Raw genomic sequence first — 26,311 nt, forward strand, 5'->3', positions numbered from 1 at the left:
GTCTGTCTGTCTGTCTGTCTGTCTGTATATTCGTATGCACGACTGTTTGTATGTTATGGACACTATATATCGAAACCCACTTCATGAATTCTAATGTTTCGTCTTTTTTATATTTCAGCCGTCACTTCTTCATATTTAATCACACGTAATACAACGGGAATGTGATCTTACCACTGACTCTATTTAAAATGGAACAGAAATCGCCAACAAGATTACAAAACAGCATAACGTGAGGTTATTCATATCAAGTATCGTTGAATTGATTAAGTCACGCGAGAACTGCAATAAAATGAACGACGTCGTAAAAAAAGGTTCTGGTTTTTAGTAATTTCTGTGAGTAAATAAACAACTTTGCATGATAATTACAGTAGATTTGTGAACGTGTCTATATTCAGTTGTGATTCCAAGCATGATGTCCGTGTACCTGAACTCAATGGGCATACCTATAACTAAACTGAGCCATTGTTTTATAGGCATACCGAAACTTTACAGTAAATCTACCATCGCAAATGTATTGCAACAGAGTGTCTAAAATCTCGCCTCAGTAGATGTAAACCATAAAACCATATTCCATTTGAGGAGAATTGTGATACATGGTAGTAATAGTATCAGGTGCAAAATAATCTATTGGTATTCTAAACTATTTGCTTCATTAATACACACAAATGATATCATATTAATTGTTTTCATTTTTCTCACTAATCACCTTAAAAATACTGCAGCCTTGCATTTTTCTTGATAAATTTAAGGAAACGTTCAGATTTTACATCTGGCTGGGAGGGCAAGTTTGGGTTGGCATTGTATATTGTACTCACTGACTTGATGATTATATGTTCATCGAACGAATGCATTCATGGTTAATGGCTGCTGCTGAGCTGAGAGTTTAATTTGTTTTGGAGAACAACAACTCAATGTAGAAAATAAGACACCCCTTGATCCGCTCAGTAACAAAAATGATGCCTACCTCTTCTGTGATGGTCACCACTAAATTGAGGTTACTCGGTATGATTTGCCGACACCCTGGCCGCTAGGTGATATCTGCTCTTCATAACATGACATTTGGGGCTTCCATATATTGTGTTAGTGGTTTGTTTCATCAGAAAAGGAACGAAGTGCCTGAAAGCGATGGGGGTAAAGCCTATACACCTGAGGCTTTTGTATTCATGAATTCGAAGGATACGACAACAAGGTCAGGTCACTTTGTTGAATATGAACTCTATTTTTCAAGTTTGATCTACAGCTATGAAATAACAAATAATGTTAACTCATGTGCACACGTCCCTGATCTACACTACTAACCAATGCACTGTACGTAATGTTAACATTCTAAGACTAGACAAACTATGACAAAATTGTATGTTTGATATTGGTAAGTTCACACGAGATTGTTTGTGAACGGTGAATTAATATCTGGATATAATTGTGAATGGTGAATTACAGCTTTTACTTCCCAGAGAATAGTATTCTAAGAGGGTTATAAATCCCCCTTTAAATAATACAAACATACATACATACATACATACATACATACATACATAAATACATACATACATACATACATACATACATACATACATACATACATGTACATACATAAAGTATATCAAAACTGTTTTGCAAGTATTTTATTTCCCACTGACCCTAAAATAACATCAGGATTACACATAGTAAAAGTATGATTACCATGCCAACAATAAAAAGCAACAACAAAAACAAAAACAAAAACAAAAACAACAACATCAACACATAATCAACGTATTCTGGTGTTTTCTCTGTGTAACTATATACCATGTAGACCCTTGAGGTCATTGTGGTGTACCTTGAGATTTATGATAATGCTGATAATTGATATCCATGGTGATTTGTTGAAGGTGTAAATAATAAACCCATGTAATAAGTCCACACTCAAAGTGGTGACAATTACAACTAACATATTTTGATTCATTTGTGAATTTGGTTAGAGGCGTACCAATATATTGGAATAAAAAAAATAAATCACACTTTTATATCCAATGAAATACTTCCAACATAAACTTAAACTGGAATTTTCTGTCAGCAAATTATTTCCCGGTGTGGCACTAAGTAGTACCCAGTCAGATTTCAGCTATACTCTTACTAATATACACATGACCGAAGTAGTCTTTTTAACCAAATAGATTCCAGCTATACTGTTACTATTATGCATATGACCTGATTTGACACGGAGTAGTAACCAATCAGATTTCAGCCATACTTTCCGCGTCACCTATACCTCAGTCCTGGCCACGAAGTGAAAAATACGTCAAATAACACACTTGAAGGGGAAATTGATTAAACAAAATATACTCATGAACTCTTATTTGGAAAAGGATGACTGGAGAAATTTACACAAATTAAATGATTAGCAGTGGGTTTCGTAATTTAGTTTGGATCATTGCAGACGTAATTAACGCATAAAGATTCGGGGTCATGTTTACGTTATCCAGTTTTGGTAATAATTGTTAAAATTATAAAATGTATTGTCCATAGACTGATGGTGATATTTTATTTGCATGTTATAGTTACACGAGTTTTCTCAATTTCACAACTTGCCCGTTTTTACATTCACGTTATTTTCATGTCCTTAGAATTGTATAACTGTATACAGAGAGGCGTGTGCACCAGAATTATTGATTATGTTTAGGAAACCACATAACACCGTTCCCAAATAATTGGTAAAAACTCTGAATTTTAGCTTCTTCTTCACTTCGTACACATATCATGAAGTTTATTGTGTGATGGTACCATTTTCTGTGACCACTGTGTTCACACACTGGCTGTTTGGTATCTCTGGACCCCATACATTATCAGGACCCAGTATTGTAAGGCCATGATTTGGAGTAACACCAATGATAGAACCGTCGCTCTGCTCAGACACGTCAATCACCTTTCCACCAGATGTATCGTAGTTCTTCCAGTCGCTGAAAAGATTCTTCAATTTCATCAAGTTGCCTTTCTTGGTGACGCCAAGTATTCTACCAGACGCCTGGACTGTCAGACCCTGCATTCCACTGCCGCCTTTAATCTCGCGCCACCTGTAGTACTTTTCCGAACCGTAATTGGCGACCACTTTGTTGTCGGTTGATATGCCGATCACTATACCTCCGGCTGTGATGTCAACATCCTTCACACAGCAACTACCTGATATCGGACCTTCCCAGGCACCTTCATCGAACGATGTCTTCTTATAAACAGAGTTGTCTGGACCAACACCATAGATCACACCTTCTGCTATGATGGTCATACTGATGGCGCAGCAACACCCAGGAATGGATTCGCCCCATTTTCCGTTTTCGAAGTCCCAATGTGACAAGCTTTGGTCACAGTTTACGCTAATTACATCACCAGCTATGGAATAAAACATACGTAAACAAACATGTCAAACAAACAAACAAACAAACAAACAAACAAACAAATAATATGAAAAGACAAGGAATCAGTATATCACGCCCAGTCTGCGCATGTGTACGGCGCTTCCCATATATTTATGCATGGTGACATTCCAATATACAGTATATTTGCAAGGGAATGTAATTGCAACTTACCTGCCTCGCTATGGCATCCGAAGCAAAGCACAACCATGGCAATGGATAACCCAGTCAATAACTTCATTTTGACCTTGGATAATCTCTGAAGTAAAGGTTAGATAGGATAATTCACTTAGTCGAACATTTTATTTTAACTTGAAACTTTATCATATTGATCTCTCCCTGGCAGTTACATATAAAGCCAAATAAAACCATAGTCTATTTCCCTGTACACTTGCCTGCCAAAGTATCTTTGGTTACTTTTTAAAAATCACATTCCAGAGAGAAACGATGTCATCAGCCTATAACAGCACAGTCTGCATATTGTGTTTGTCTACTTCTGAATCACATAATTGTCTTCATTTACTTCTTTTACACCTCATTAATTGTTACAGAAGTATAGTGACCAACGAGTATTAATTGTTACTTCAGGGAAGACAGCTGCAGAACTAATCATGAACAATTAAAAACAAATTCGCATCCTCACACCACTTTAGTCAACATTTCCTGACCAGAAACGACTACTTTCTTTTGTATGGCCACCGCGTGTAATTACCGAAAAATGCCAATATATTATTAACACTGAAAGATACTAAAAAAAAATAGATAATAATTTCAGGACAGATGCGCTTAGGTATCGCACATGTATGTACCAACTGCCCAATTCACCAATTTCATACAATTTTGTCCACACCATTTTTTACTGTAGTGACGTGGACATACATTTTCTCCGCTACTAAAAAACTACCTAGTGGACACATTCCAGTTGTTTTGTCACATCCACAAACTTCCAATTCTGTAACGCTGACATATTTATGTATTTAGTGTTATGTGTAAAAACAAATGTTAAGCTATATTCAAAGTAATGAATAAATATTTGTATGGAAGCCCCATGTTAACGTTCTCTGATGTTATTCAGTGCAGACTGGAATATCGCTAGTGTACTGTGTGAGTTTAATATCTTGCTGCGTGTTGTGGCCATGCATAGCTGAGAGAAAATTTGCATACTCGTAATCAGAATGAGACAAGTTTCATGTATACACATGTCAGATGAACTTATTTTACTGGTATAACTTGTTAAAGCATGTGTGTACTGGTTTGGAACATTGCATACGCCTACTAATCATCGAATTCGATTTTTAGTGCCAAACTAAAAAAATAATAAATAAGCTTACACTCGAATTTTATGTTTTTAAGTGCATCATGACAAACTTTCACACCGACATAAACAAACTGATTAGAGAGTCACCCGCGTCAACCTACATGAGTTTGATAGTGATAAGAAGTAGACTTTTTCGGCACCTTCAAAGCAAGTTTTCATTGTCCAACACTGACAAAACGACGTTCTGATCACGGGCGTTTCTAAATAATGCCTGCAATGGTTGTAATTCATATTTCGCAGTGTAGACTAAACATCCTGACTGACTTACTCAGACTCCGAATGTATCAAAACATATGAAAACAGACAATGTTGTTGACGTTAATTTTGATTGACACTTCCATTAGATAGCAATTGACGACCATTCACACGAGCAGTGTACAGAAATTGTTAGGTTGTTGTTGTTGTTGTACAGGACCATGTCGGCAAGCCTTTGACTTCGACACAAGTTTGCCCCTCTCTGGTTTTTTATTGGGTACTCCCGTTTGCCCCTGATATTGGTGCTTTTTAAAGATTTTAGTTCAACGGCTCTCCTCAAATCATCACTGTGACAATTGTACATAATACAACAAACAGTCTACACAGCGGAGAACCACCGGTTCCAGTATGGGTAAACGACAAATAACCCATTTTTGTTCTCCAGCTAGTAAGCGAAGTATATGAGTGATAGAAATGATGAACAACCCGCCAATCACAACGAGAGAGCAGGCGACGTTTCAAATGTGGTGGCATAAAAAAAATCGATCGTCACAGTCTGGAAAATTTAAAGATGTAAATATGGCATGATGGCCTGAACAATTGAGTGGATGGACATCGATACCAGTGAAGACAGCAAGTACCTAATAGATGGCAGTATTTACAGAGTATGGTGTCGATATTGTAAATTCTGAAAAGTCAAGTCTGATTTCGCTTTGGAACTGGGAAAATTTGTTGAAAAAACAAACAAAAAGCTTTACTGGAACAACCTATGTCAGTAAAATGCACACTTTGCGTAAAAAATGAAGGAGATTTCTTCATATTTTCTGAATAGTACATGTCATAATATACGTTTGAGTGTATTCCAAATTATGTAATATCTTATACAGTGGTTTACTTGACTCTGGTGATGCATACAAGCATGAATTGAGATTAAATTAAACTGTTGCATATCCAACTAAAAAGAATTGAGCAAATGTTTACGACCATCGGAAGTGAGCTGAGCAGTCATTAGGCCATCAAAAGTCTGATAGTCTTAAAGTCTTGAAATGTTTTACTCTTTATTCGGGATTTTTTGGAACCAAATTAAACTTCAGGAAGTCATTTACCAAGTACACATTCGCAAAATAGAGTACATTTCCAGATAATATGTACTGCATAGCATAATTATCTCAATTCTAGTATTTTCATACCATATTCAAGCATTGTAAGACTTTAAATTATGTCTATGGTTTGATATGTTATGCCTCTAAATGGCCTCCTACATTTACTTATTTTCATTTTTTTCATCGTTACAGGTACCGATGTCGTCTTCCAATCAGTAGCAATCAAGGTGATAATTGTCTTTCTCCATGGAAGGCGGCTGGCTAAGTACGCCCCTGTATAGGTTAGAGCTCATTATGAGACATCACCTTATGCATGTGAAATCCACATCCTTTGTAAAGTAATCTCGTTCGGAGTATTATTGTAGTTGGCTATCACTATTATTTTAATGTATCATTGTACCATATAATTTTATATCTCCACTGTAGTGTAGGTGGCAGAAGGGGTGGCTAAAATAATGCTTGAGTTTCATTTGGCGGGGCTTAACATTTTTTGAGAGGAGGTATATGGTGAGAGGAGCTACAACATTTGTTTAACCGTAAATTGTGTAAATTTTCTAACTAGAAAGGATGGAAATCGAATGCTATGCAGACAAATTGCAAGAGATAAAATCCAAATGACTGAATACGTTGTATATAAACTCACCCTGAAATGTCTTCCTATCATTATATACGGTTTGTTTTTACATCCTGTCAAGCATTGTGAAAAAAAATCGACCTACCTATTAATGTGATGGGTTAGGTTGCCCGTTGAACAGCTTTTTAAATTTGTTTCTGGCCTTACATGTGATATTTAATTGCGTATGCTAAAATATATATAATGTAAATTACATGCAAATTTATATAAATTAGCTACCTGTCTAAATTTTAAATGCATGATTGCACCCCCGGCAATTTTGGTCAGGCTATGGCCCTGATATTATCGAACAATATTACATAGTAATCAGTTTTTGTATTTATGTCTCATGAATACACAGTTCAAATTCATCAAATATTAAGGAACATTTAACACATACATACATACATAATACATATGGACAGACAGACAGACAGACAGACAGACAGACAGACAGACAGACAGATAGACAAAAACATGACATAACCTTACTATACACAAATATCAATTTCAAAGTTGCATAGTTTTGTAAAACATAGTGCACTGTATTAATTTAAAACTACAATTTATTCTGCAATGGATTACGAGTCACGAAAAAAATACATACTCTGAAGGAGAATAATCAAGGTCTACCCTGTAAATGAATAGTGAAACTTCCTTAAACGTACAATCAGTTAATATATTGATCAGCATTTTGGAGAATTAACAAACAGAAGCGAAACAATCATTACTCTAACGGTAGATACTTTTTGTTGAGCTCAGCCTAGCCGAATGGCCCTGTCCAAGGGCCTTGCTTTATAGATAAAATAAGACTTCCCTGGTTTAAAAAGCATGTAATGTCTCTCTATAAAATATTACCAACACAAAAAAGCTGATAAATTAACGTTAATAGTTTTGACTGTGTCCTTACCTTATGAATCACAATGATAACGCAATTGTCTTCGATGTGTAGTGACCGTCGGTTGAAATGAAATTTCCATTCGTTAACTTTCCTTTTGTCATTTTATCACACTGATAAATTATGATATGATGACTCTATGTCACCTCCCACACCGTAACTATTTTTAGAGACTTCACCTCACTTAACACTTTTCTCCTGGTATCGGATATTATCTGAACACATGTTTCTTTGTGTATGCACGAAAAGTGCTATTTTTAGCATTAATTTACAAAAAAAAAGTTGACATGGTTATCTGAATATCCCGCAACTCACCATAATTTGTATTCTCAGGTATTAGAACCATCAGTTCGGGCAAATCTCACCAATTTGTTCAACTATTGTTTCCGAAATTCATACAGGTTATTTACATTCTTTAATTAAGGACACTGAATACATGTAACGTACATTAAGTATACATTTTAACACCCCTGTCAATAAGATGTTTATCGTTAGGTATTGAGATGGAAAAGTACTTGAATACATTCCTTTCAACATGTACATTGAATACCTTCCTTGTTACATACATGCTAAACAAGAGTTAATAAGTATATAAATGAACATGCAAAGCGGTATGTTGATACTCGGCATACAATAACATGTTTGTTCATAAACACAAGTTACTTATCTCCTTATTAGTCCCCGGGGGGAACTATTACAATAAAATGTATAATGGGCCCCGTCTGTCTGTCCGTCCGTCTGTCCATCCATTATACATCATTTCTAAGACGTGCAATATCTGATTTCTTTCAAACCTGGCACAAAGATGGTATATCATATAGGACATATGCACGTCGCTTTGTTTTTTGATGTATGCAAATTTGATTGAATGGCGGCCACACCAATTTTCAATGCATAACTCAAAAACTGTAATACCTAGAGACTCAGTTCAAGTGTCTGCCCGTATATTATCATATATCTATCTTTTAAGACCTTGACCTTTGAGCTTGATTTTGACAATTATCAAACTCAAGCCAATTTCTGCCTGTCACAGACACATTTTTATAAATATGTCTTCATTGGGTTGGTTAACCAGTCCTAACATATGTTTGCAGATATTAAGGCACTGATCGACTTGTTTTAAATCCCATTTTACTTTATACATGTTATTATTATTCGGTTAGGAAGAAGTCGTGATTATCTGGTTGCCACAATTAGTCATTTTGGGTAATTCTCTTTATTTGTATTCATTCTACATGATCATAGTCTATCTTTTCAAGTACAATATGGCTAGTATCAGCTTGGCTGTTATATCTTGCGTTGTGCATATGTGTTTCTCTTTATGTGTAATTTGTCTAAATGGGGCATGTGAATGAGATGAAAGAAACAACCAGATGGAGAGTCATTAACGACTGGCCTTCCAGCAATAAGGATGGTGACTTATGACAGGTGTTGTGTCGTTATGATTGATGGTTTGGCGTAAGTAATATCATGCAGGCCCATCATATTGTGATGACAGTTCAAAGGTCATTAACTAGTATAGACATGTAAACCATAAAGATAAATTGCTTTATTTTAAAATTTCACATGTTCTATTCATTTTCGAGAATCCGCATGCCTTTGTTCAATTTAGTTAGCTATACATGACTACTAAAACAACAGGGATTGAATAGACAAATGCATAAATATTCAAAGAATGAATGCAAATATACCTAGAGACAAGATCACGCCCATAGCACCAGCCATGTGATGATGTGTATCGCAAATATCAGCGATTCATAGCCAAGTGAACGAACATTCAAAACAATGTATGCAAATATTTTTAGTATCATGACAACGCCCATAGCAACAGCCATATTATGATATATTACAAAGATAACAACAGGGCTTGAGAGACAACTGGATAGCCATTGAGGAAATGAACACCTCTACCTAGCATGGATCAGCATGTGGATAAACATTACTTTTTACAGCTGTGCTACAACGCCAAGACGCTATTTTTAGTAGGCAAATTAACAATGTATAGGCAACTGAATGTCATATTTATAACATGTAGAATCGATGACTGCATTTATGCTATGTCGTGTCATGCTATGTCATGATATAACCAGATATAATAAATATAGTGACAGAATTTATATACTTTTGTGATCATAATAATGCACCAAAAAATCCAACATCTACCATTCCTAATGATTTGCCTGTGAATAAATATTCATGACTTCTAAGTACTCATTATCTGCTGTGAAAACACATGGATATTAATATTTCACTTATTGCATATACATTTTGCAGACTTTCAATCTGAGAAACACAAACATGTAGATCTGATAATGCATAATGTAAATCGCACCCGGTAGAGTTTACAAAGTCAGTCGTGTCACACATACACTACAGTGAAATAATAGCATAACCTTATGTCCCCTATCACAGAGTGATCTATTCTAAAACCAATGTTTGAAACAGGATATGTACACTGTTCAATAAATGAATGAGGTGACACCATGAGTTCAGGGTTCAAATAAAGTATGAAGCCAATGACTGCATTATATCAGCTGTTATTTTTGACCAACATCTAAGGGCATTTGTGAAATTGGTATATTTAGTGAGTTTTAAAATGATATTTATTTATTAAATGATATTGGTAATTTTAATGATGGAAATGACCTGTAAGTATAACTTGATTCATGTCCAAAGTTATCAATGAGACAAACCGCTAATTTGGATTTTTTAGTCACAAAAATGTCTGATTGCGAGCCAGATTGGAGGACAATTACATTGTCGCATCTTAAATTTTCTGATTCAATTCTATCAATATTATCATTATAACAGCGCGTAAAGATAAATCAAACACCCCATTTAATACTGATATCTGTCGAAAGTATGAGTTCAGGGAATGTCATGTTTGTGTGGATTGATAACAAAGAGATTGGTGGTTCAGTTTGGTGAGGAGAATAGTGACATACATGGAAATCCCGTTAATGCTTCAGTGCCCTAGAGGACTAGCTCTCTCAGTATAATTAAATTCGGCTTATAATACAAAAAAATGCATGGGACAACTGTGTTCCTCCTAAGCTGACTGTATGTATGTATGTATGATATCAGTAAGGATAATACGGCATACAATGGTATTAGAAGTACACAGTGATCCGGTGATATATACGTAGTGACTTTTACAAAGTTGTTGGTTAGATGCATAAAGATCATTATACTATAAGATTGATATTTCATACAATATGTAGTTGCTAAGATCTATATAGCATTGATCGTTCTGCTGTATATGATATCAAAAGAGAAGCTCAAGTTACCAGACCGTCTTTGATAATATCTATTTAGTTAATTAGGTATTTCCAAAGATGACCAATGTGACAAGTCCCATTAACAGGCTCCAACAATTTTAAAAGGTGCAGCATATGTAATTAGTTATTTCGAGACATCGTCAACTACATATCACTTGCACTGGCATGGGAGATTCGGAAAAGGAAATGCCTTGTATATGCTAATTACTAATTCATTAACGCCCATTGATTCCCTTTACAGGAGAGGGGTTTGATGACAAACATGCTAAATTGATTTCTGACTGTAATGCAAATCAAAGGAACAATAACCTCCATATTTTTGTATAAAAATATTGTCAAATTTGAATATGCTGATTATAACTTTACATAATATACAAAATAACTATATGCTGATAAGTAAACGAATCTCACTAACAGATTTAAAGTGAATGCCTTCTGTAAGGGTGATATTAAGTTTTTTTTGTTCCTACACATAATAATTGCTGGTCAAACTATGACAAAATTGTATGTTTGATATTGGAAAGTTCACACGAGATTGTTTGTGAACGTGAATTAATATCTGGATATAATGTGAATGGTGAATTAGACCTTTTTCTTCATGGAGAATGGTGATCTAAGAGGGATATAAATCAACCCTTACATACATACATACATACATACATACATACATATACATCAAAACTGTTTTGCAAGTATTTTATTTCCCACTGACCCTAAAATAAATCAGGATTACACATAGTAAAGGTATGATGGTTACCATGACAACAACAATAAAAAGCAACAATAACAACAACACATAATTAACGTATTCTGGTGTTTTCACTGTGTAACTATATACCATGTAGACATTTGAGGTCATTATGGTGTACCTTGAGACTTATGAAGTGTGTGATAATTGATCTCCATGGTGATTTGTTGAAGGTGTAAATAATAAACACATTACTAAGTCCATACTCTATGTGTTGACAATTACAACTGTTGATTCATTTGTGAATTTGGTTAGAGGCGTACCAATATATTGGAATAAAAAAAATAAATCACACTTTTATATCCAATGAAATACTTCCAACATAAACTTAAACTGGAATTTTCTGTCAGCAAATTATTTCCCGGTGTGGCACTAAGTAGTACCCAGTCAGATTTCAGCTATACTCTTACTAATATACACATGACCGAAGTAGTTTTTTTTAACCAAATAGATTTCAGCTATACTGTTACTATAATGCATATGACCTGATTTGACACGGAGTAGTAACCAATCAGATTTCAGCCATACTTTCCGCGTCACCTATACCTCAGTCCTGGCCACGAAGCGAAAAATACGTCAATAACACACTTGAAGGGGAAATTGATTTTACAAACGTCGAAAATATACTCATGGACGCTTATTTGGAAAAGACGGACTGGAGAAATTTACATAAGCGATGGGTTTCGTAATTTAGTTTGGATCATTGCAGACGTAATTAACGCATAAAGAGTCAGGGTCTTGTTTACGTTATCCAGTTTTGGTAATAATTGTTAAAATTATAAAATTTATTGTCCATAGACTGATGGTGATATTTTATTTGCATGTTATAGTTACACGGGTTTTGTCAATTTCAATTTTTTTACATTCACGTTGTTTTCATGTCGACGTCCTTAGAATTGTATAACTGTATACAGAGAGGCGTGTGCACCAGAATTGTTGATCATGTTTCAGAAACCACCTAGAACCGTTCCCAAATAATTAGTAAAAATTCTGAATTTCAGCTTCTTCTTAGCTGCGTATACATAGCGTGAAGTTTATTCTGTGATGGCACCGTTTTCTGTGACCACTGCCGTCACACACTGGCTGTTTGGTATCTCTGGACCCCATACATCATCAGGACCCAGTATTGTAAGGCCATGATCTGGAGTAACACCAATGATAGTACCGTCGCTCTGCTCAGACACGTCAATCACCTTTCCACCAGTAGTATCGAAGTTCTTCCAGTCGCTGGAAAGATTCTTTCTTTTCTTCAACTTGCCTTTCTTGGTGACTGCAAGTATTCTACCAGACGCCTGGACTGCCAGACCCTGCATTCCACTGCCGCCTTTAATCTCGCGCCACCTGTAGTACGTTTCCGAACCGTAATTGACGACTACTTTGTTGTCAGTTGATATGCCGATCACTATACCTTCCTTTGTAATGTCAACATCCTTCACACAGCAACTACCTGATATCGGACCTTCCCAGGCACCCTCATCGAACGATGTCTTCTTATAAACAGAGTTGTCTGGACCAACACCATAGATCAAACCTTCTGCTATGACGGTCATACTGATTGCGCAGCAACACTCAGGAATGGATTCGCCCCATTTTCCGTTTTCGAAGTCCCAATGTGACAAGCTTTGGTCACAGTTTACGCTAATTACATCACCAGCTAGGGAATGAAACACACGTAAATAAACATGTCAAACAAACAAACAAACAATAAAAATAATGTTACCACTAAATACTTTCGTATAAGATGTTCACACGCCTCGATTCTTGTCGAGGCTACGCTATGCATGTCAATATTCAGTTAAAATGGCCATATTGATGAGAAATTAGTTGACCTTTTTACTTTTAATTATTGAAACAACTTTACTATGTTTCATTGATTGGAAATGCGATGTGAAACAGCCATAGGCCAAGTTTTTGTTTGTAAAAATAACTTGAAATAAAATTAATAATTAGTTTGTTAGTTGAGGAAGAGGTTTGTAGTTATAAATCACAGTTACCTCGTTTCGTTTCATTTCATTTCATTGTATTTTGTTAGATTAAGACAAGAAATCAGTACGTCACGCCCAGTCTGCGCATGTGTACGGCGCTTCCCATATTATATTTATGCATGGTGGCGTTCCAATAAACCAACAGTGTATTGAAAGGGAATGTAATTGCAACTTACCTGCCTCGCTTTGGCGTCCGAAGCAAAGCACAACCAGGGCAATGAATAACCCCGTCAATAACTTCATTTTGACCTTGGATAATCTCTGAAGGAAAGGTTAGATAGGATAATTCACTTAGTCGAGCATTTTATTTTAACTTGAAACTTTATCATATTGATCTCTCCCTGGCAGTTACGTATAAAGCCAAATAAAAAAGCAGTGCAGTAAGAGACACACTGTAAGAGACAGTGTAGCAGTAAGAGACAGAGTGTGGCAGTGAGAGACACAATGTAGCAGTAAGAGACACAATGTAGCAGTAAGAGACACAATGTAGCAGTAAGAGACACACTGTAGCAGTAAGAGACACAATGTAGCAGTAAGAGACACACTGTAGCAGTAAGAGACACAGTGTAGCAGTAAGAGACACTGTAGCAGTAAGAGGCAGTGTAGCAGTAAGAGACACACTGTAGCAGTAAGAGACATAATAATGCAGTAAGAAATCAATTTCCTGTTTAGTGTACAACATGGAATTTCATATTGGCTCCTATGGGTTTGTATGACACACAACTGGTGAAAGCTAAACTGAAACGAGATGTATAAAAAGAGAAAACGACATGAATCAACCTTAGACATACACACTCACCTTAATACGACACTCAGGATACTGTTTACAGCGATGTAACGACGGTACTTTCGATACCAGCCTGTGAATCGAACACCAACTATCCCCATATTTATACACCTGAGTGGCGTTCACTTTATTGATTCATTGAAATATAATTATGATTGATTGACGTCACAACACAATCATGTTGGATAACTGGAAAAGGACACAGTTAATATTTTTCTCTTCACCAAGCAATTATAGTCCATTTGCAAAAAGAAAATTAATTTAAATAGAAACAATTTTAATATGTGATGCATGTTTAGTAATAGTACATGATGAATGTATATATCTGACTCCTGTCCACTTGATTGATACAACTTTACATATGTGTGTATCTATATTTAACTAGTACAGTGAACTAACTAACTGACTGACTGACTGATTGATTGACTGACTGACTGACTGACTGACAGACAGACTAACTAACTAACTAACTAACTAACTAACTAACTAACTAACTAATTAATTAAGTAAGTAAATAAGTAAGTATGTATGTATGTATGTATGTATGTATGTATGTATGTGTGTGTGTGTGTGTGTGTATGTATGTATGTATGTATGTATGTATGTATGTATGTATGTATGTGTGTGTGTGTGTATGTATGTATGTATGTATGTATGTATGTATGTATGTATGTACGTACGTACGTATAGTATGTATGTATGTATGTATGTATGTATGTATGTATGTATGTATGTATGTATGTATATGTGTGTGTATACATGCATTCGTGGATGGATGGATGGATGGATGGATGGAGGTAGGTAGGTAGGTATGCTCATGTGTATTTGGGTACTTATCACATAGGGATAAAGCAAAATTAAACTGATGATAGTTTGGCAAAGTCTGAACAGATAAAATGTTACACTTTAGTAATTAGAACCCTTTCGTGACGCAAGAGCTAATTAGTGCGACATTACAAAATACCTTCAATGTAGAGAGAGAGAGAGAGAGAGAGAGAGAGAGAGAGAGAGAGAGAGAGAGAGAGAGAGAGAGAGAGAGAGAGAGAGAGAGAGAGAGAGAGAGAGAGAGACGGAGACGGAGACAGACAGACAGACAGCGAGAGATAGAGAGAAGAAGAAGAAGGGAGGGAGGGAGGGAGATAGAAAGAGTTTGTCTGTGTAATACTAATTGTAGAGTACATATAGCTCAATATCATTGTTTTACTTGGTTTGAACAATTTCTACAAGTACATACACTCTACAATACTGTGTAGTATATATTGAAGATGCAAAAAAACTGAAGTCCCAAAACATTTTCAATCCAACTTGTGCCCCTATAAATAAAAATAAGAGTTATTTATTTATCTCAAAGTATTTTGCAATCGTAATATAATTAATACGGTAGATAAGGTAATGAAAATGTGGCAGAAAGATGAAGTTTATTATTTCAGTGACAGCTATTTCAAAACAATGGATGTTATACTAAACTCGCCTTTTGTATCGTGATGCATGTTGTGATATCTGTAACCATTAGTAATACTGAATGGAAATACTACCAAACCAGAGTGACTATGTAGTTTTAACTAGGCAGCGCAATGATTTTACTACCAAACCAGAGTGACTATAGAGTTTCAATTAGGCGGCATGATATTTTTTTACTACCAAACCAGAGTGACTATAGAGATTAAATTAAGCAGTATGTTTTTTTTTACATCTCACATCTGAAATGACACAACAAATACTGATAGCACCACACACATGAAATGTTACATTTTATCTCACTGTGAACAATAATAACGTTTTTCCTTTGAATCTTCCTTGTTTCATCTGACAGCGATGTTGATTTGTGTTCACAATGAGATACAATGTATAATTTTGTTTATATGTTTGAGAGCTATCAGTGACTGTACCTTGTTTGATGTAATTTGTAACAAACATCCTCATGTGAAACGTAACGATTACTATGCTGTGTTATTGAAACTCTATAGTAACTCTGGTTTGGTAGTATGTTTATACAAATGAAGAGTTTGTAGGGGAATGTCCTTGAAGGAAGAGACAGAAAATACCAGTCCCTGCCAACACAAATAAACTAAATATTGATAATAACTTATTTAATTATCATATACGAGGAAATGTCCTCAAACTAATTTATTCTATCAAAAACAACTTAATACCCCAACAATTTAATTTATATTAAAGAGAATATTGTTACTTTTGTGTTTGTTTATTAAAATGACATAATAGGAGTTTGTTATTGTATCATTTCATTTTGATAAGGACGGTTGGATTTAGCCAATCAAACATTTTTGACATCCCAGTGTGGCCTATGGAGAGTGTTACAGTAATGGCCCCGTATACTGACGTGTGAAGTACTGAGGCCACAAAGGTGCACAAGGTATTGAATAAGCACTTACCTAGGGAGTATTTTACACCAATGTCGATACGTACGAGTTAAATTAAAACACCAGGAGAGCTCATTGAAAGAATTTATGAGAAAATATATAAAACTGTCAATACATAGCAAATAAACTAAATATTGCTAATGACTCATTTAAATAACATATATGATGAATTGTCCTCAAACCCTAATTTATTCTAACAACTACAATTTAATATCCCATCAAATTAAAACGAGTTAATAGGAGTTTGTCATTGTATCGTTTCATTTCGATAATTATGGTTGGATTTAGCCAATCAAATATCACAGTTTGGCCTATGGAGTATAATTGTCATAAAAAGTTCTAACTTATGAAGTAAGAAGTGCGGCCAAAAAGTTGTCTGACTAGTATTATGTTGTAAACTTCAGGAGATGTTCGTAATGACGTCATTGTTTACCCGGAGGCTGCTAAGCATTCTGGGAGTCTCTGGAAAATTCCATTGATTTAGCGCATGGAGGACGAAGTGACAGCAACCCGTTGTCTGAGCTCTGGCTGGTAGTAAAATCTATAGCCCCTTGAATTGATCTGACCAAGATCTATGATCATACAGTTGTAGGTAGGGAAACCGTTAATCGGTGGACGTAGGTGCGAATCCTGTTTTAGTCCTGTTAGCCGAAGTACTCCTTCGCTTGTGGGCAGGCCACGAACCCGTCTTTTTCATTGTCGCATACAGACAGTATCACAGCATAAGGTTATAGGGACGAGCGAAGCTTGTTCAACTTTATCCAGTCTATGACATTTGGTGGCTTATCGTTGGGATATTTTAGCGTTTAATGTACAGAGACGCTTGGCTTTGTTCATTTGCTGAGGAGGTTTCTTGCCAATTGTGTGTTTGGGCTATTGTGTGATTGTGGGGCGTGCGGGGATAATCGGTCACAGTCATCGTTGCTTTGGACAGCCACTTTGGCCTGATAGGTGGACCATTCCCTATCAGAGTAACATTGGTGTGACTGGTATCTCTGCTTCAATACTTATTCTGTGTTCGGTGGGGTCCCTGTTTGATCGTTCTTGTGTGAGTGCGGATATGGCAGAAACCCCGAGCACCGGAAGTAGAGTAGACGGTACGGTGGTTGACACAGATATTCAGTTCAGAGATAGTGGTGTGTATAGTATAACTCCAGCTCAGCGAAAGCAGAGTAAAATGGAAAGTGAAGGACTACTGGTTGGTGCTGACTCTGGCCAGTCTATGAGTGCTACACGATTCAGTAGGGGATTAGGTAGAGGTATACCCATAAGTTTTGGTATGCCACGTGAGGCCTCGGATAGGGACAGTTCCTATGCAGGAGGCGGGGGTCATTCTCGTCTTTGGCTAATGCAGCCAGACCAGATCAGTGTGATCGCTTGTGGGCAGGCCACGAACCCGTCTTTTTCATTGTCGTATACAGACAGTATCACAGACTGTCTCGTAAGGTTATAGGGACGAGCGAAGCTTGTTCAACTTTATCCAGTCTATGACAGTATTTACCTAGGGAGTATGTTTGACACTAAAATGTCGCTGAAAATAGACATACGGAAAACAGGAGAGTTTACTAGCGCCTATCTCTGCACAATTGCGTTCCGGAGGCTGATACGGCTTCCAAGTTCTGCCAGTGCATCTAGGATGTTTGTTTTCAATTCAGTTATTCTCTCTCTATGTTTTGAGAAGAAAGGCGGCGTTTATGTTTATGTTACGTCTTTATGACAGTTACAATACTCTGATTCATCGTGTTGTTACATCAGGTCCACAGGTTGAAGATTGTTGTCAATCGTAACGATATCGTATAGGAACTAGACGATGTGAGTTGAGGTGTAAATCGTAACAATACCGTATATGAACTAGACTAGGGTGTAACACTCTCGTACAGTTTAGATCAATCCGTGACAATGTCTATATATGTTTATTTCGTTTCCACGTTGCCTTGAATCATAATGTTTATACCTATTAGACTATTTCCCAGTATGTTAGTGTTCTTAGTAACGTTAACGCTTGCATGATCATAGCTAGTCATCAACTGAATTTGTTGGCAAACGTTTCCAGTCCAGCAGTTGCCCTATTCACACACACACACACACACACATGCGCACTGGGGTCAAAGGGTGACGGAACTCAATAGACGGTAAAACAAAACTTCAAGTTTGTATCTGAGCAGAGATTTACATAATTTACGTAAATCCCTTTTTCAACTTTTTTCTTTGTTTTCCGCAAGTGATCATGAGTTGAGGCGTTTTGCAAATAGGCCAAAGTGAATGTTAACGTTGTGTTAAGATCTAGTAATGGATAATTAGCATTAAATCTTCACTAAATGCGTGAAAGACTACTGCTGAACATACCATTTATTTCTGCTGTTTACACATGGATATCAAGTCAGTGTACACATTGTTTGCATTGCGTTTGTCAACAAACAGAAAACACTTTCGTCCATGCCTGGGGACAATCATTGAATCTTTAATTGCACGGACCGACTACTAACACGTACCGGAGGTGTAGAAACATGTTTTACCTTAACCCCCTGCTTTAGAGCTCAACATTTAATTCTTGAAACGTTAGGTGTGATTTACAAGTTAGATTGACTATTTTGTCAGCGTTTTTCTGCAACTCTTTCAATACAGTCTTACCATCATTTTTTTTAATTTACATGCATCTACTTGTAATATTTACATATGGATGCCAAACAGTATTACACAGAACGACAAGTAGACAGCTAATTGGTAGGATGACAACTATTTTCAATAAAGATTTAGCATACTTTTCGACAGCGCAATGTATAAATGGTGAATTTTGTGGCATGTTTTTTCCATTTTACTAATGATAGTAATTACTAGATAATTTTACCAATATTTCAATATTCCTATTAGTATGATAAAACCCGCAATTTATTGGGTCCTTCCAATTTAATGACACCCCCTCTAAGCCTTATGATAAACTCATTTCAATATTTCACTATAGTAATGATTTAAAATCGAAATTGAGAAGATTATTTGTAGATCTACTAGTCATAGTCCAATAGTTATTAAATGTATTTCCCGTATCTGTGTTTATCTGACAATGCCTGGGTGATTTATGTTCTCATATTAACAAACTACTTTCATTACATTTTTTAAAGTAAACAAACATATTAACCTATATCCCGTTATTAATTCTTGAGTTAATGTAGACCTCCAGCTGACTACAATATCTGCTAGTGTTACTAAAAGTGGCCATAGTGTTGAGAAATAAATATCTATTTTAAATTTTGGATTAAACCAACTGTAGTATTGTTTATTTCTTCCTATCAGATGTACGATCATTACAGATTGGAAGAATAGTTTTATATTGTTTTTTTTAAGTTGATGTCAGTTTCCGCACCCACTATTTCTTCCGAGACTTCACACGATTTTCACGATTTTATTATTATTTTTCTCGAAGACGTAAAAGAGGTTTAGGGTCGGCATGAAAAAATAGGTGGGGGTCGGGTAACCGGAACCAAAAAACTTTTTTTATTTGGCCTTACGTCGGAAAAAATGTTTGTTTATTTACATACATTTTGTTGTTGCTAGGAGATGTTTCACATTGTTCCACAGCGTATTCGTATAGGTCTCGTAATTCTGGTAACAGAAAGGGGGGATATTTATGTACATGTATGTATTGTTAAACAATTACTAGATCTTGTTCCCCAAAATATTTCTTCGTTCAGCCAGGGAAAATATGAATGGCCTAAGTGGCCTTTGGTGACTCGTAGTGACAAACCCCCTTAGGTCACGAGTATTGTCCGGCTGAATGAAGAAAAATATTGGAGAATGATATAATTATATTAGCGCCAGTAATATGAAATAAAAATCGGGAAAGTAATGACAATTTTGAACGTTTTGACTCATATTTTGAACACAGTGGAACTAGACGTAGACTCTCGCTTTGTTATGAAGTGCGCCATCAGCGGTGAAGTTTGGTAACCGATAGTCATCATTCGTTGATATTTCACATACTGCATATAAACAAAGACACTTGGAGGGTCTATGATATCAATGACAGTCTGCAGGATACGCCGTGACAGGGCGCCCTCACACATCGGCCAATCTCATAGCGGAGCGACACTGCTAAATATCTTATAGTCTAATAAAAGACCAATTTTTGTCGGATGGTAATTTAAGATAACTGATATGGTAGTATCATTTCTTATCTAGAGCAAATCATTTAATTCTACTCTCGTTGAAGATGATAATTTTGTTGAGTTCCAGTCCTTCACCCTCGTTCATAGCTTTCTACGTATTTTCGACAGATCGACGTACGACGTAGTTAGATTGTATGTTTGCTTGTTTATTTTGTTTTCAGCAAACCCTATTACAGGAAAAGTGCTAGTGCTAGGCCTGGACCGCATGTAACATTGTTGTACATGTATGTACAACCATAGACTGTGGTACAACCCGATCTTTTTTCCAAAGTTTTTTTTTATGTTTGTCGTTACAAATTTGTAATAAGATGGAAGCCATAGTCAGTACGTTCCTCAACAATTGAAAGCGTAGGAAAACAAAGCATAGATACGTTTTTGGGGTTTCATTAGTCTCTTTATATGAACAATTGGGTCTGGGAAGGGATGGACCGTTTGGGTAATTTTTGTCTCACATGCAATATTATTCGCTCTTAAACTCCCAATATCGTTGATTCTCAGTCGGTATCCACACACAGCAAGATTACATCATCTGTACTGATGAGTACAGTCGGCGCATATAGACGGTTACATGGACCGATATTTGTGTATGATGAGCCAGGAGGAAAGATATATCTTTTTTTCGATAGGGTTGAATTCTGGAGAATACCTTCAAAGTTGGTGAAAATTTGGTACTTGAAAAAAAAGCTCATATAAGGTACCACTGTCTTGTAGCTAGTTCGATAGTCGTACTGACCGTGATTGTCCAAGGAAGAACGCACATGTCTGTTACGTTGACATGGAAACTAATACTTTCTCAAGGAGTGGGAATGTGGGGGCGATACTAAGATACATTTTGACAAGGTGTGTCGCCCAGACTTCAACCATCTAACCTTTTCTTGGAACGTAGAGCCAGTGGGGGCGCTATACATGTTGTTCCCCGATAAAATGACTTATGTATATAAAGTGTCTCACTGGGAGGACATTGCTTAATGAAATATAAAGCAGGGCGGCATGGCATAGAGTATAAGTGAGAGAATCAGGAGTTACTAGTTGCTACTTGGAGTTTCACGTTGTAGGGGGAACACCATGATAAGTTGAGCAAATAGTGTCTCCTTATTTCATCGATTACTCTCTCTCTCTCTCTCTCTCTCTCTCTCTCTCTCTCTCTCTCTCTCTCTCTCTCTCTCTCTCTCTCTCTCTCTCTCTCTCTCTCGTGTGTTTATATGAGTGTGGGTTGGTGTTTTTGCAATTTGACCACTCTGGACCGGATGTTTTTGGATAATTCATTATTGAGCTTACATAAAAAAATTATGCATTATATTTCCAAATGAAAATTTAATGAAATGAAAAGAGTCTTCTCGCCATCTAGACTTCTGTAATTGTCTGATCATTTTTTCTTGTGTAGCTAGCTAGCAAGTGGGTTCATATTTTGGATTTTTACATTCACACAGGTAATAAAAGCTATGTTGTCATGTTTGGATGTTTTCTGTCATTGCATTTGCAAACTGTATCAGACGAGTCAAGTTCAAGATTGTAGATGTCTGCATAAGGTAGCTGAGTTCAGACGTTCATATATTTGTTCCCGAGGCTGTCCCCTCCAAATACCACCCCCCCCGAATTATTAATATCTAGAAACTTAAGTGCATTACATGCAAGTCTATATTTGTAGATATTGTCGGGTCACCATGACATTTTTTCATTGAACATGTTTTTCAATATTTATGACAAACAAAACTACTGAAGATAAAAAATGATAGTATATTCCTAACGATTTAGTAGAAATAGTTCTCTCAGTGCATGAAGATGTGTCTTACTGGATGAGGACCCAGCAGAAAGTCTGTCCTCAGCAGTCTGAACTCACCTATCTTGTAGAAATTTCAGGGACATTGGATGAAAAGAAAAAAACATTGCACAACATTATGTAAGAGTTGAATTGGATTTATCATGATTCAGTTCCATCTAATCTGTACAAATCATTATGATCAACATAGCACTCAATATGGCCGCCACTGAACCAAAACGAGGTTAGTGACGTAATCAATATGGCCGTCATTGAACCAAAACGAGGCTAGTGTCATAATCATAATCTTCAGGTTCACTAGACCCACGTTTTCATTGTTTTTGCCTTTACACAAAGTCTTAGCCTCGTTTTGACTCATTATGCGGAATATGCGATACAGATTATGATACAGTAGTTAACAAATACACGCTGAATTGGCCAGTGCACGTGTGAAAGCATTAATTGTATTTCTAAATGATGTTTTTTAAATGCCTAAGAATAACCCAAATAGAATTTAAAATGTTCAGTGTTTCCCACAAAACTTAGATAAATAACACTTGACTTTCTACCTCCATAGGCACTGAAAGATGAGTTTATGATATGACGTTGATTGTACGTTTAATATACTTAAAAAGTATTTCTTTAGTTTCGGACTTGTATATACATGTACAAATAGTTTTTTAAGTGCTGGGATCACCACTCACAGTTGTAAAGCCTTTAGACGATGGCTTTAATGCAGGTGGGCTCGTTGAACAATAATTATGTGGATAAGGCAGTGTTTCTCTGTAGATTTGTTGGAGTCCTAGTAAAATGTGGGGGTATATTTTGATTTTGAGAATTACACACACATTAATCATTTCAGATGTCTTGTTCAGAGCGTTTGCGACAATAAGTAAGTGTATTGCCCCTGTCTCCAGTTTATTCCCCTTGTAACAAGTCATGTTATTTAGTTCCTCCAGTTTTTATTTAGGAGAGCGTATAAGAGTGCGTCCCTCGTGGTCCGTATTAGTGGGTCTTGTTTCCGTCTGAGAGCACACGCACACGACGTTTTGACGGTAATCCAATCCCAGACGTAAGTCCCGTACGAGGTTCGTACCATGGCACGCGACCACGTTTTCTTCTCCTTGCACGTTGAGTCATATCTGTGACTGTCTATACCCCTACAACTGTTTGGGGGCGCTGTCTCACCAGTTTGCTGACAAGTGGTCTCGTAAAAATACTGTCCTACCGTGGAATTGTCATGTGTTCTAAAACGAGCTAAAACTGTAACATTTTGCCCATAAATGTCTTTGGCCCGCTGTTTGGTCACCCATCCGCTTTGGCTATCACACACAGCAGTTTCCGGGTGCTTCTGGATCCGTCTTCGCTTTCTCCTACCGAAAGTTTCAGTTATTTCGGTATTATCATCAAAAATGTCTGCGTCTGGCATGGCAGTAATCGGCCATGGCGGCGCTGATGGTTTTTCTGTGGAAAATGTTACTAAATGCGAAGCGAAATCTGGCGGCAAACTTCTAGATATTTCGGCAGGATTTGGAAAATCAATTTTCGGTACACCCAAAACATCTTCCCCGATTTCCACCTCGTCGTCAATATTTTCATCACCATTTCTCTGAGTCCTCCTATTTTTAGGAGCTGTCTCCGCAGTATTCGAACACACACACAGCACAACGAGAATTCCTAACAAATGTTTCATCATTTTCTGTGAAAAAAGAAAAGAGAGAAAAATGTATCAACATTACAACCTAATGAACATATATGCAACCAAAAAAAAAAAAAAAAACCCAACCAAACACCACCCCCCCCCAAAAAAAAACCAAAAAAAAAAAAAAACCCAAAAAAAACCCAACAAATCAAAAACATAAACAAATAACAACCCAAAACAAAACAACAACAACAACAACAAACAAAACCCCAGACCATTAATATGTACAATGCGTCAAGCAAACAACTTGTTATAGCTAAATGATGTAGGCTTGGTGTTTCACTCATGGGACATTATGTTTTTGACACTTGACATCTTTCAACTCTAGACTGACAACAACTGAGACACAATAAACACAGCAGGATCCTTTGCCTAATCACATTGAACACTGACAAGCATTGCTATTCGTTCACAGTACAGTAAAAACAGGCTTCTCATGAAAACATTACACATGGACTTGATGATATTAATGGCTACAATTGTTTATTTTCTAACTGATAATCAACATTTCAACTTGACTACTTCTACATCCCCACTGTGTACGGCGCCTATATAATTGTTTCTTTTGCATTAGAAGTAGTCTGCGGGTGTGTATTAGATGTCATTTCACCTGAGTGAAACACCAAGCCAACATCATTTTAGCTGTAAAGCTTCAGTTCTGGATAAAATACAATCTTCTTTAAAAAGTCACCTTTAGTTGCCACCTTTCAACAAAAAAATACCACACGGTTATATCCAATGTATTCATCGCCATGAATCTGGTGTGATATAAAGTTACATTATACCAAATACTTCACAAAAAATGTCAGGATACAAAGACTGTATCGTAAACAACAAGGCGCAATGTGTTTGTGGCTCTCGGTATGTCAATTCCTTGCATAGTTTAGGGGGGCAATGAATACACACTCAATAGTTGGATTGTCTGTACTTTTGCCAACTGAACGCCGAAAGCAATATGTGCCCAACAGAGTATTACAATGAAGAGTGCAGCTATCGTTGTCATTCTCTTAGTTGCGATGTCGATTTATCATGAATGCGAACTAAGGGACTTACCTATCATATAATGACCTAACCTACTCACACAAGGTATTGGAGGTTTGCTATGGGATCATTACTTGGGTTTGGTGACATATTAGTTCATCTCATAACTAAAATGAATTTCCCCGAGTATTTATGAGATACCACGATGTAACAATAGTGTGAAATGTCACATTTCAATATGGGCAGGCCTTCTATATATTCTGTTGGTATTGTTTCGTTTTGTATCCAATCCAATCCTATCACATCACATCGTGTCGCACCGCATCGCATCTTATCTCACCACATCACACCACACCACACCGCATCCGACCGCACAGCTCGCATCGAATTCCATCGCATCACATCGCATCGTATCATACATGCATGACATCACATCACATAGCACCGCACCACACCACACCACATCACATCACATCACATCACATTACATATCATTACATATCACATCACATCACATCACATTACATCACATTACATATCACATCACATCACATCACATTACATTACATCACATTACATGATATCACATCATATCACATCACATTACATCACACTACATGATATCATACCATATCACATCTTTAAATATCACGATTAATAAGTCCCCCTAAGTTTGTGTACATATCTTCTAGTACTACGTACAACAACGCTGTGATACATTTAGTCAAAACATGGAGTCCTGTTAGGTTATGTTTTGAAGTAGGACATTCACGTAAACCGTCGAATCCTTACAAATACCAATGTACCATAACAAATCCTGGGGCACTTTGAAACTATTTGACTACATCCCACACTGTCACTGAACATTCTGAATGTGTCTAGATTAAACGTATTATGACTTGATTCTTTCAACAACGTCGTAAGGCACGGGCCTCTTTACGGCACCTTCCGAAACGTACTTGCCAAGTAGCGTTAGCAGAAACAAGTGCCCTAGCTTGCGAGAATGTTCTT

The 26,311-nt window shown here is 36.6% G+C and overlaps 3 protein-coding genes across 3 annotated transcripts; all 3 read right to left on the reverse strand.

Moving 5' to 3' along the window:
- Positions 1-1,635: 1,635 nt before the first annotated feature.
- On the reverse strand, positions 1,636-7,599 carry LOC144452925 (uncharacterized). Its single transcript, XM_078144136.1, has 3 exons — positions 7,529-7,599; positions 3,564-3,648; positions 1,636-3,366 (listed from the first exon to the last, which is right to left on the reverse strand). Exons 2-3 carry the CDS (start codon positions 3,628-3,630, stop codon positions 2,747-2,749), a joined length of 687 nt encoding a protein of 228 aa, XP_078000262.1. The 5' UTR covers positions 3,631-3,648; positions 7,529-7,599; the 3' UTR covers positions 1,636-2,746.
- Positions 7,600-11,476: 3,877 nt separating this feature from the next.
- LOC144452805 (uncharacterized) lies at positions 11,477-14,400 on the reverse strand. The gene is made up of 3 exons (XM_078143962.1): positions 14,327-14,400; positions 13,704-13,788; positions 11,477-13,196 (listed from the first exon to the last, which is right to left on the reverse strand). The coding sequence occupies exons 2-3, from the start codon at positions 13,768-13,770 to the stop codon at positions 12,577-12,579; spliced, it is 687 nt and encodes a 228-aa protein (XP_078000088.1). The 5' UTR covers positions 13,771-13,788; positions 14,327-14,400; the 3' UTR covers positions 11,477-12,576.
- Positions 14,401-22,573: 8,173 nt separating this feature from the next.
- LOC144453127 (neurotrophin-4-like) lies at positions 22,574-25,322 on the reverse strand. The gene is made up of 2 exons (XM_078144405.1): positions 25,248-25,322; positions 22,574-24,316 (listed from the first exon to the last, which is right to left on the reverse strand). Exons 1-2 carry the CDS (start codon positions 25,320-25,322, stop codon positions 23,564-23,566), a joined length of 828 nt encoding a protein of 275 aa, XP_078000531.1. The 3' UTR covers positions 22,574-23,563.
- Positions 25,323-26,311: the final 989 nt, after the last annotated feature.

This window comes from Glandiceps talaboti, chromosome 23 (assembly GCF_964340395.1).
Source record: "Glandiceps talaboti chromosome 23, keGlaTala1.1, whole genome shotgun sequence".
Lineage (NCBI taxonomy): Eukaryota > Metazoa > Hemichordata > Enteropneusta > Spengelidae > Glandiceps > Glandiceps talaboti.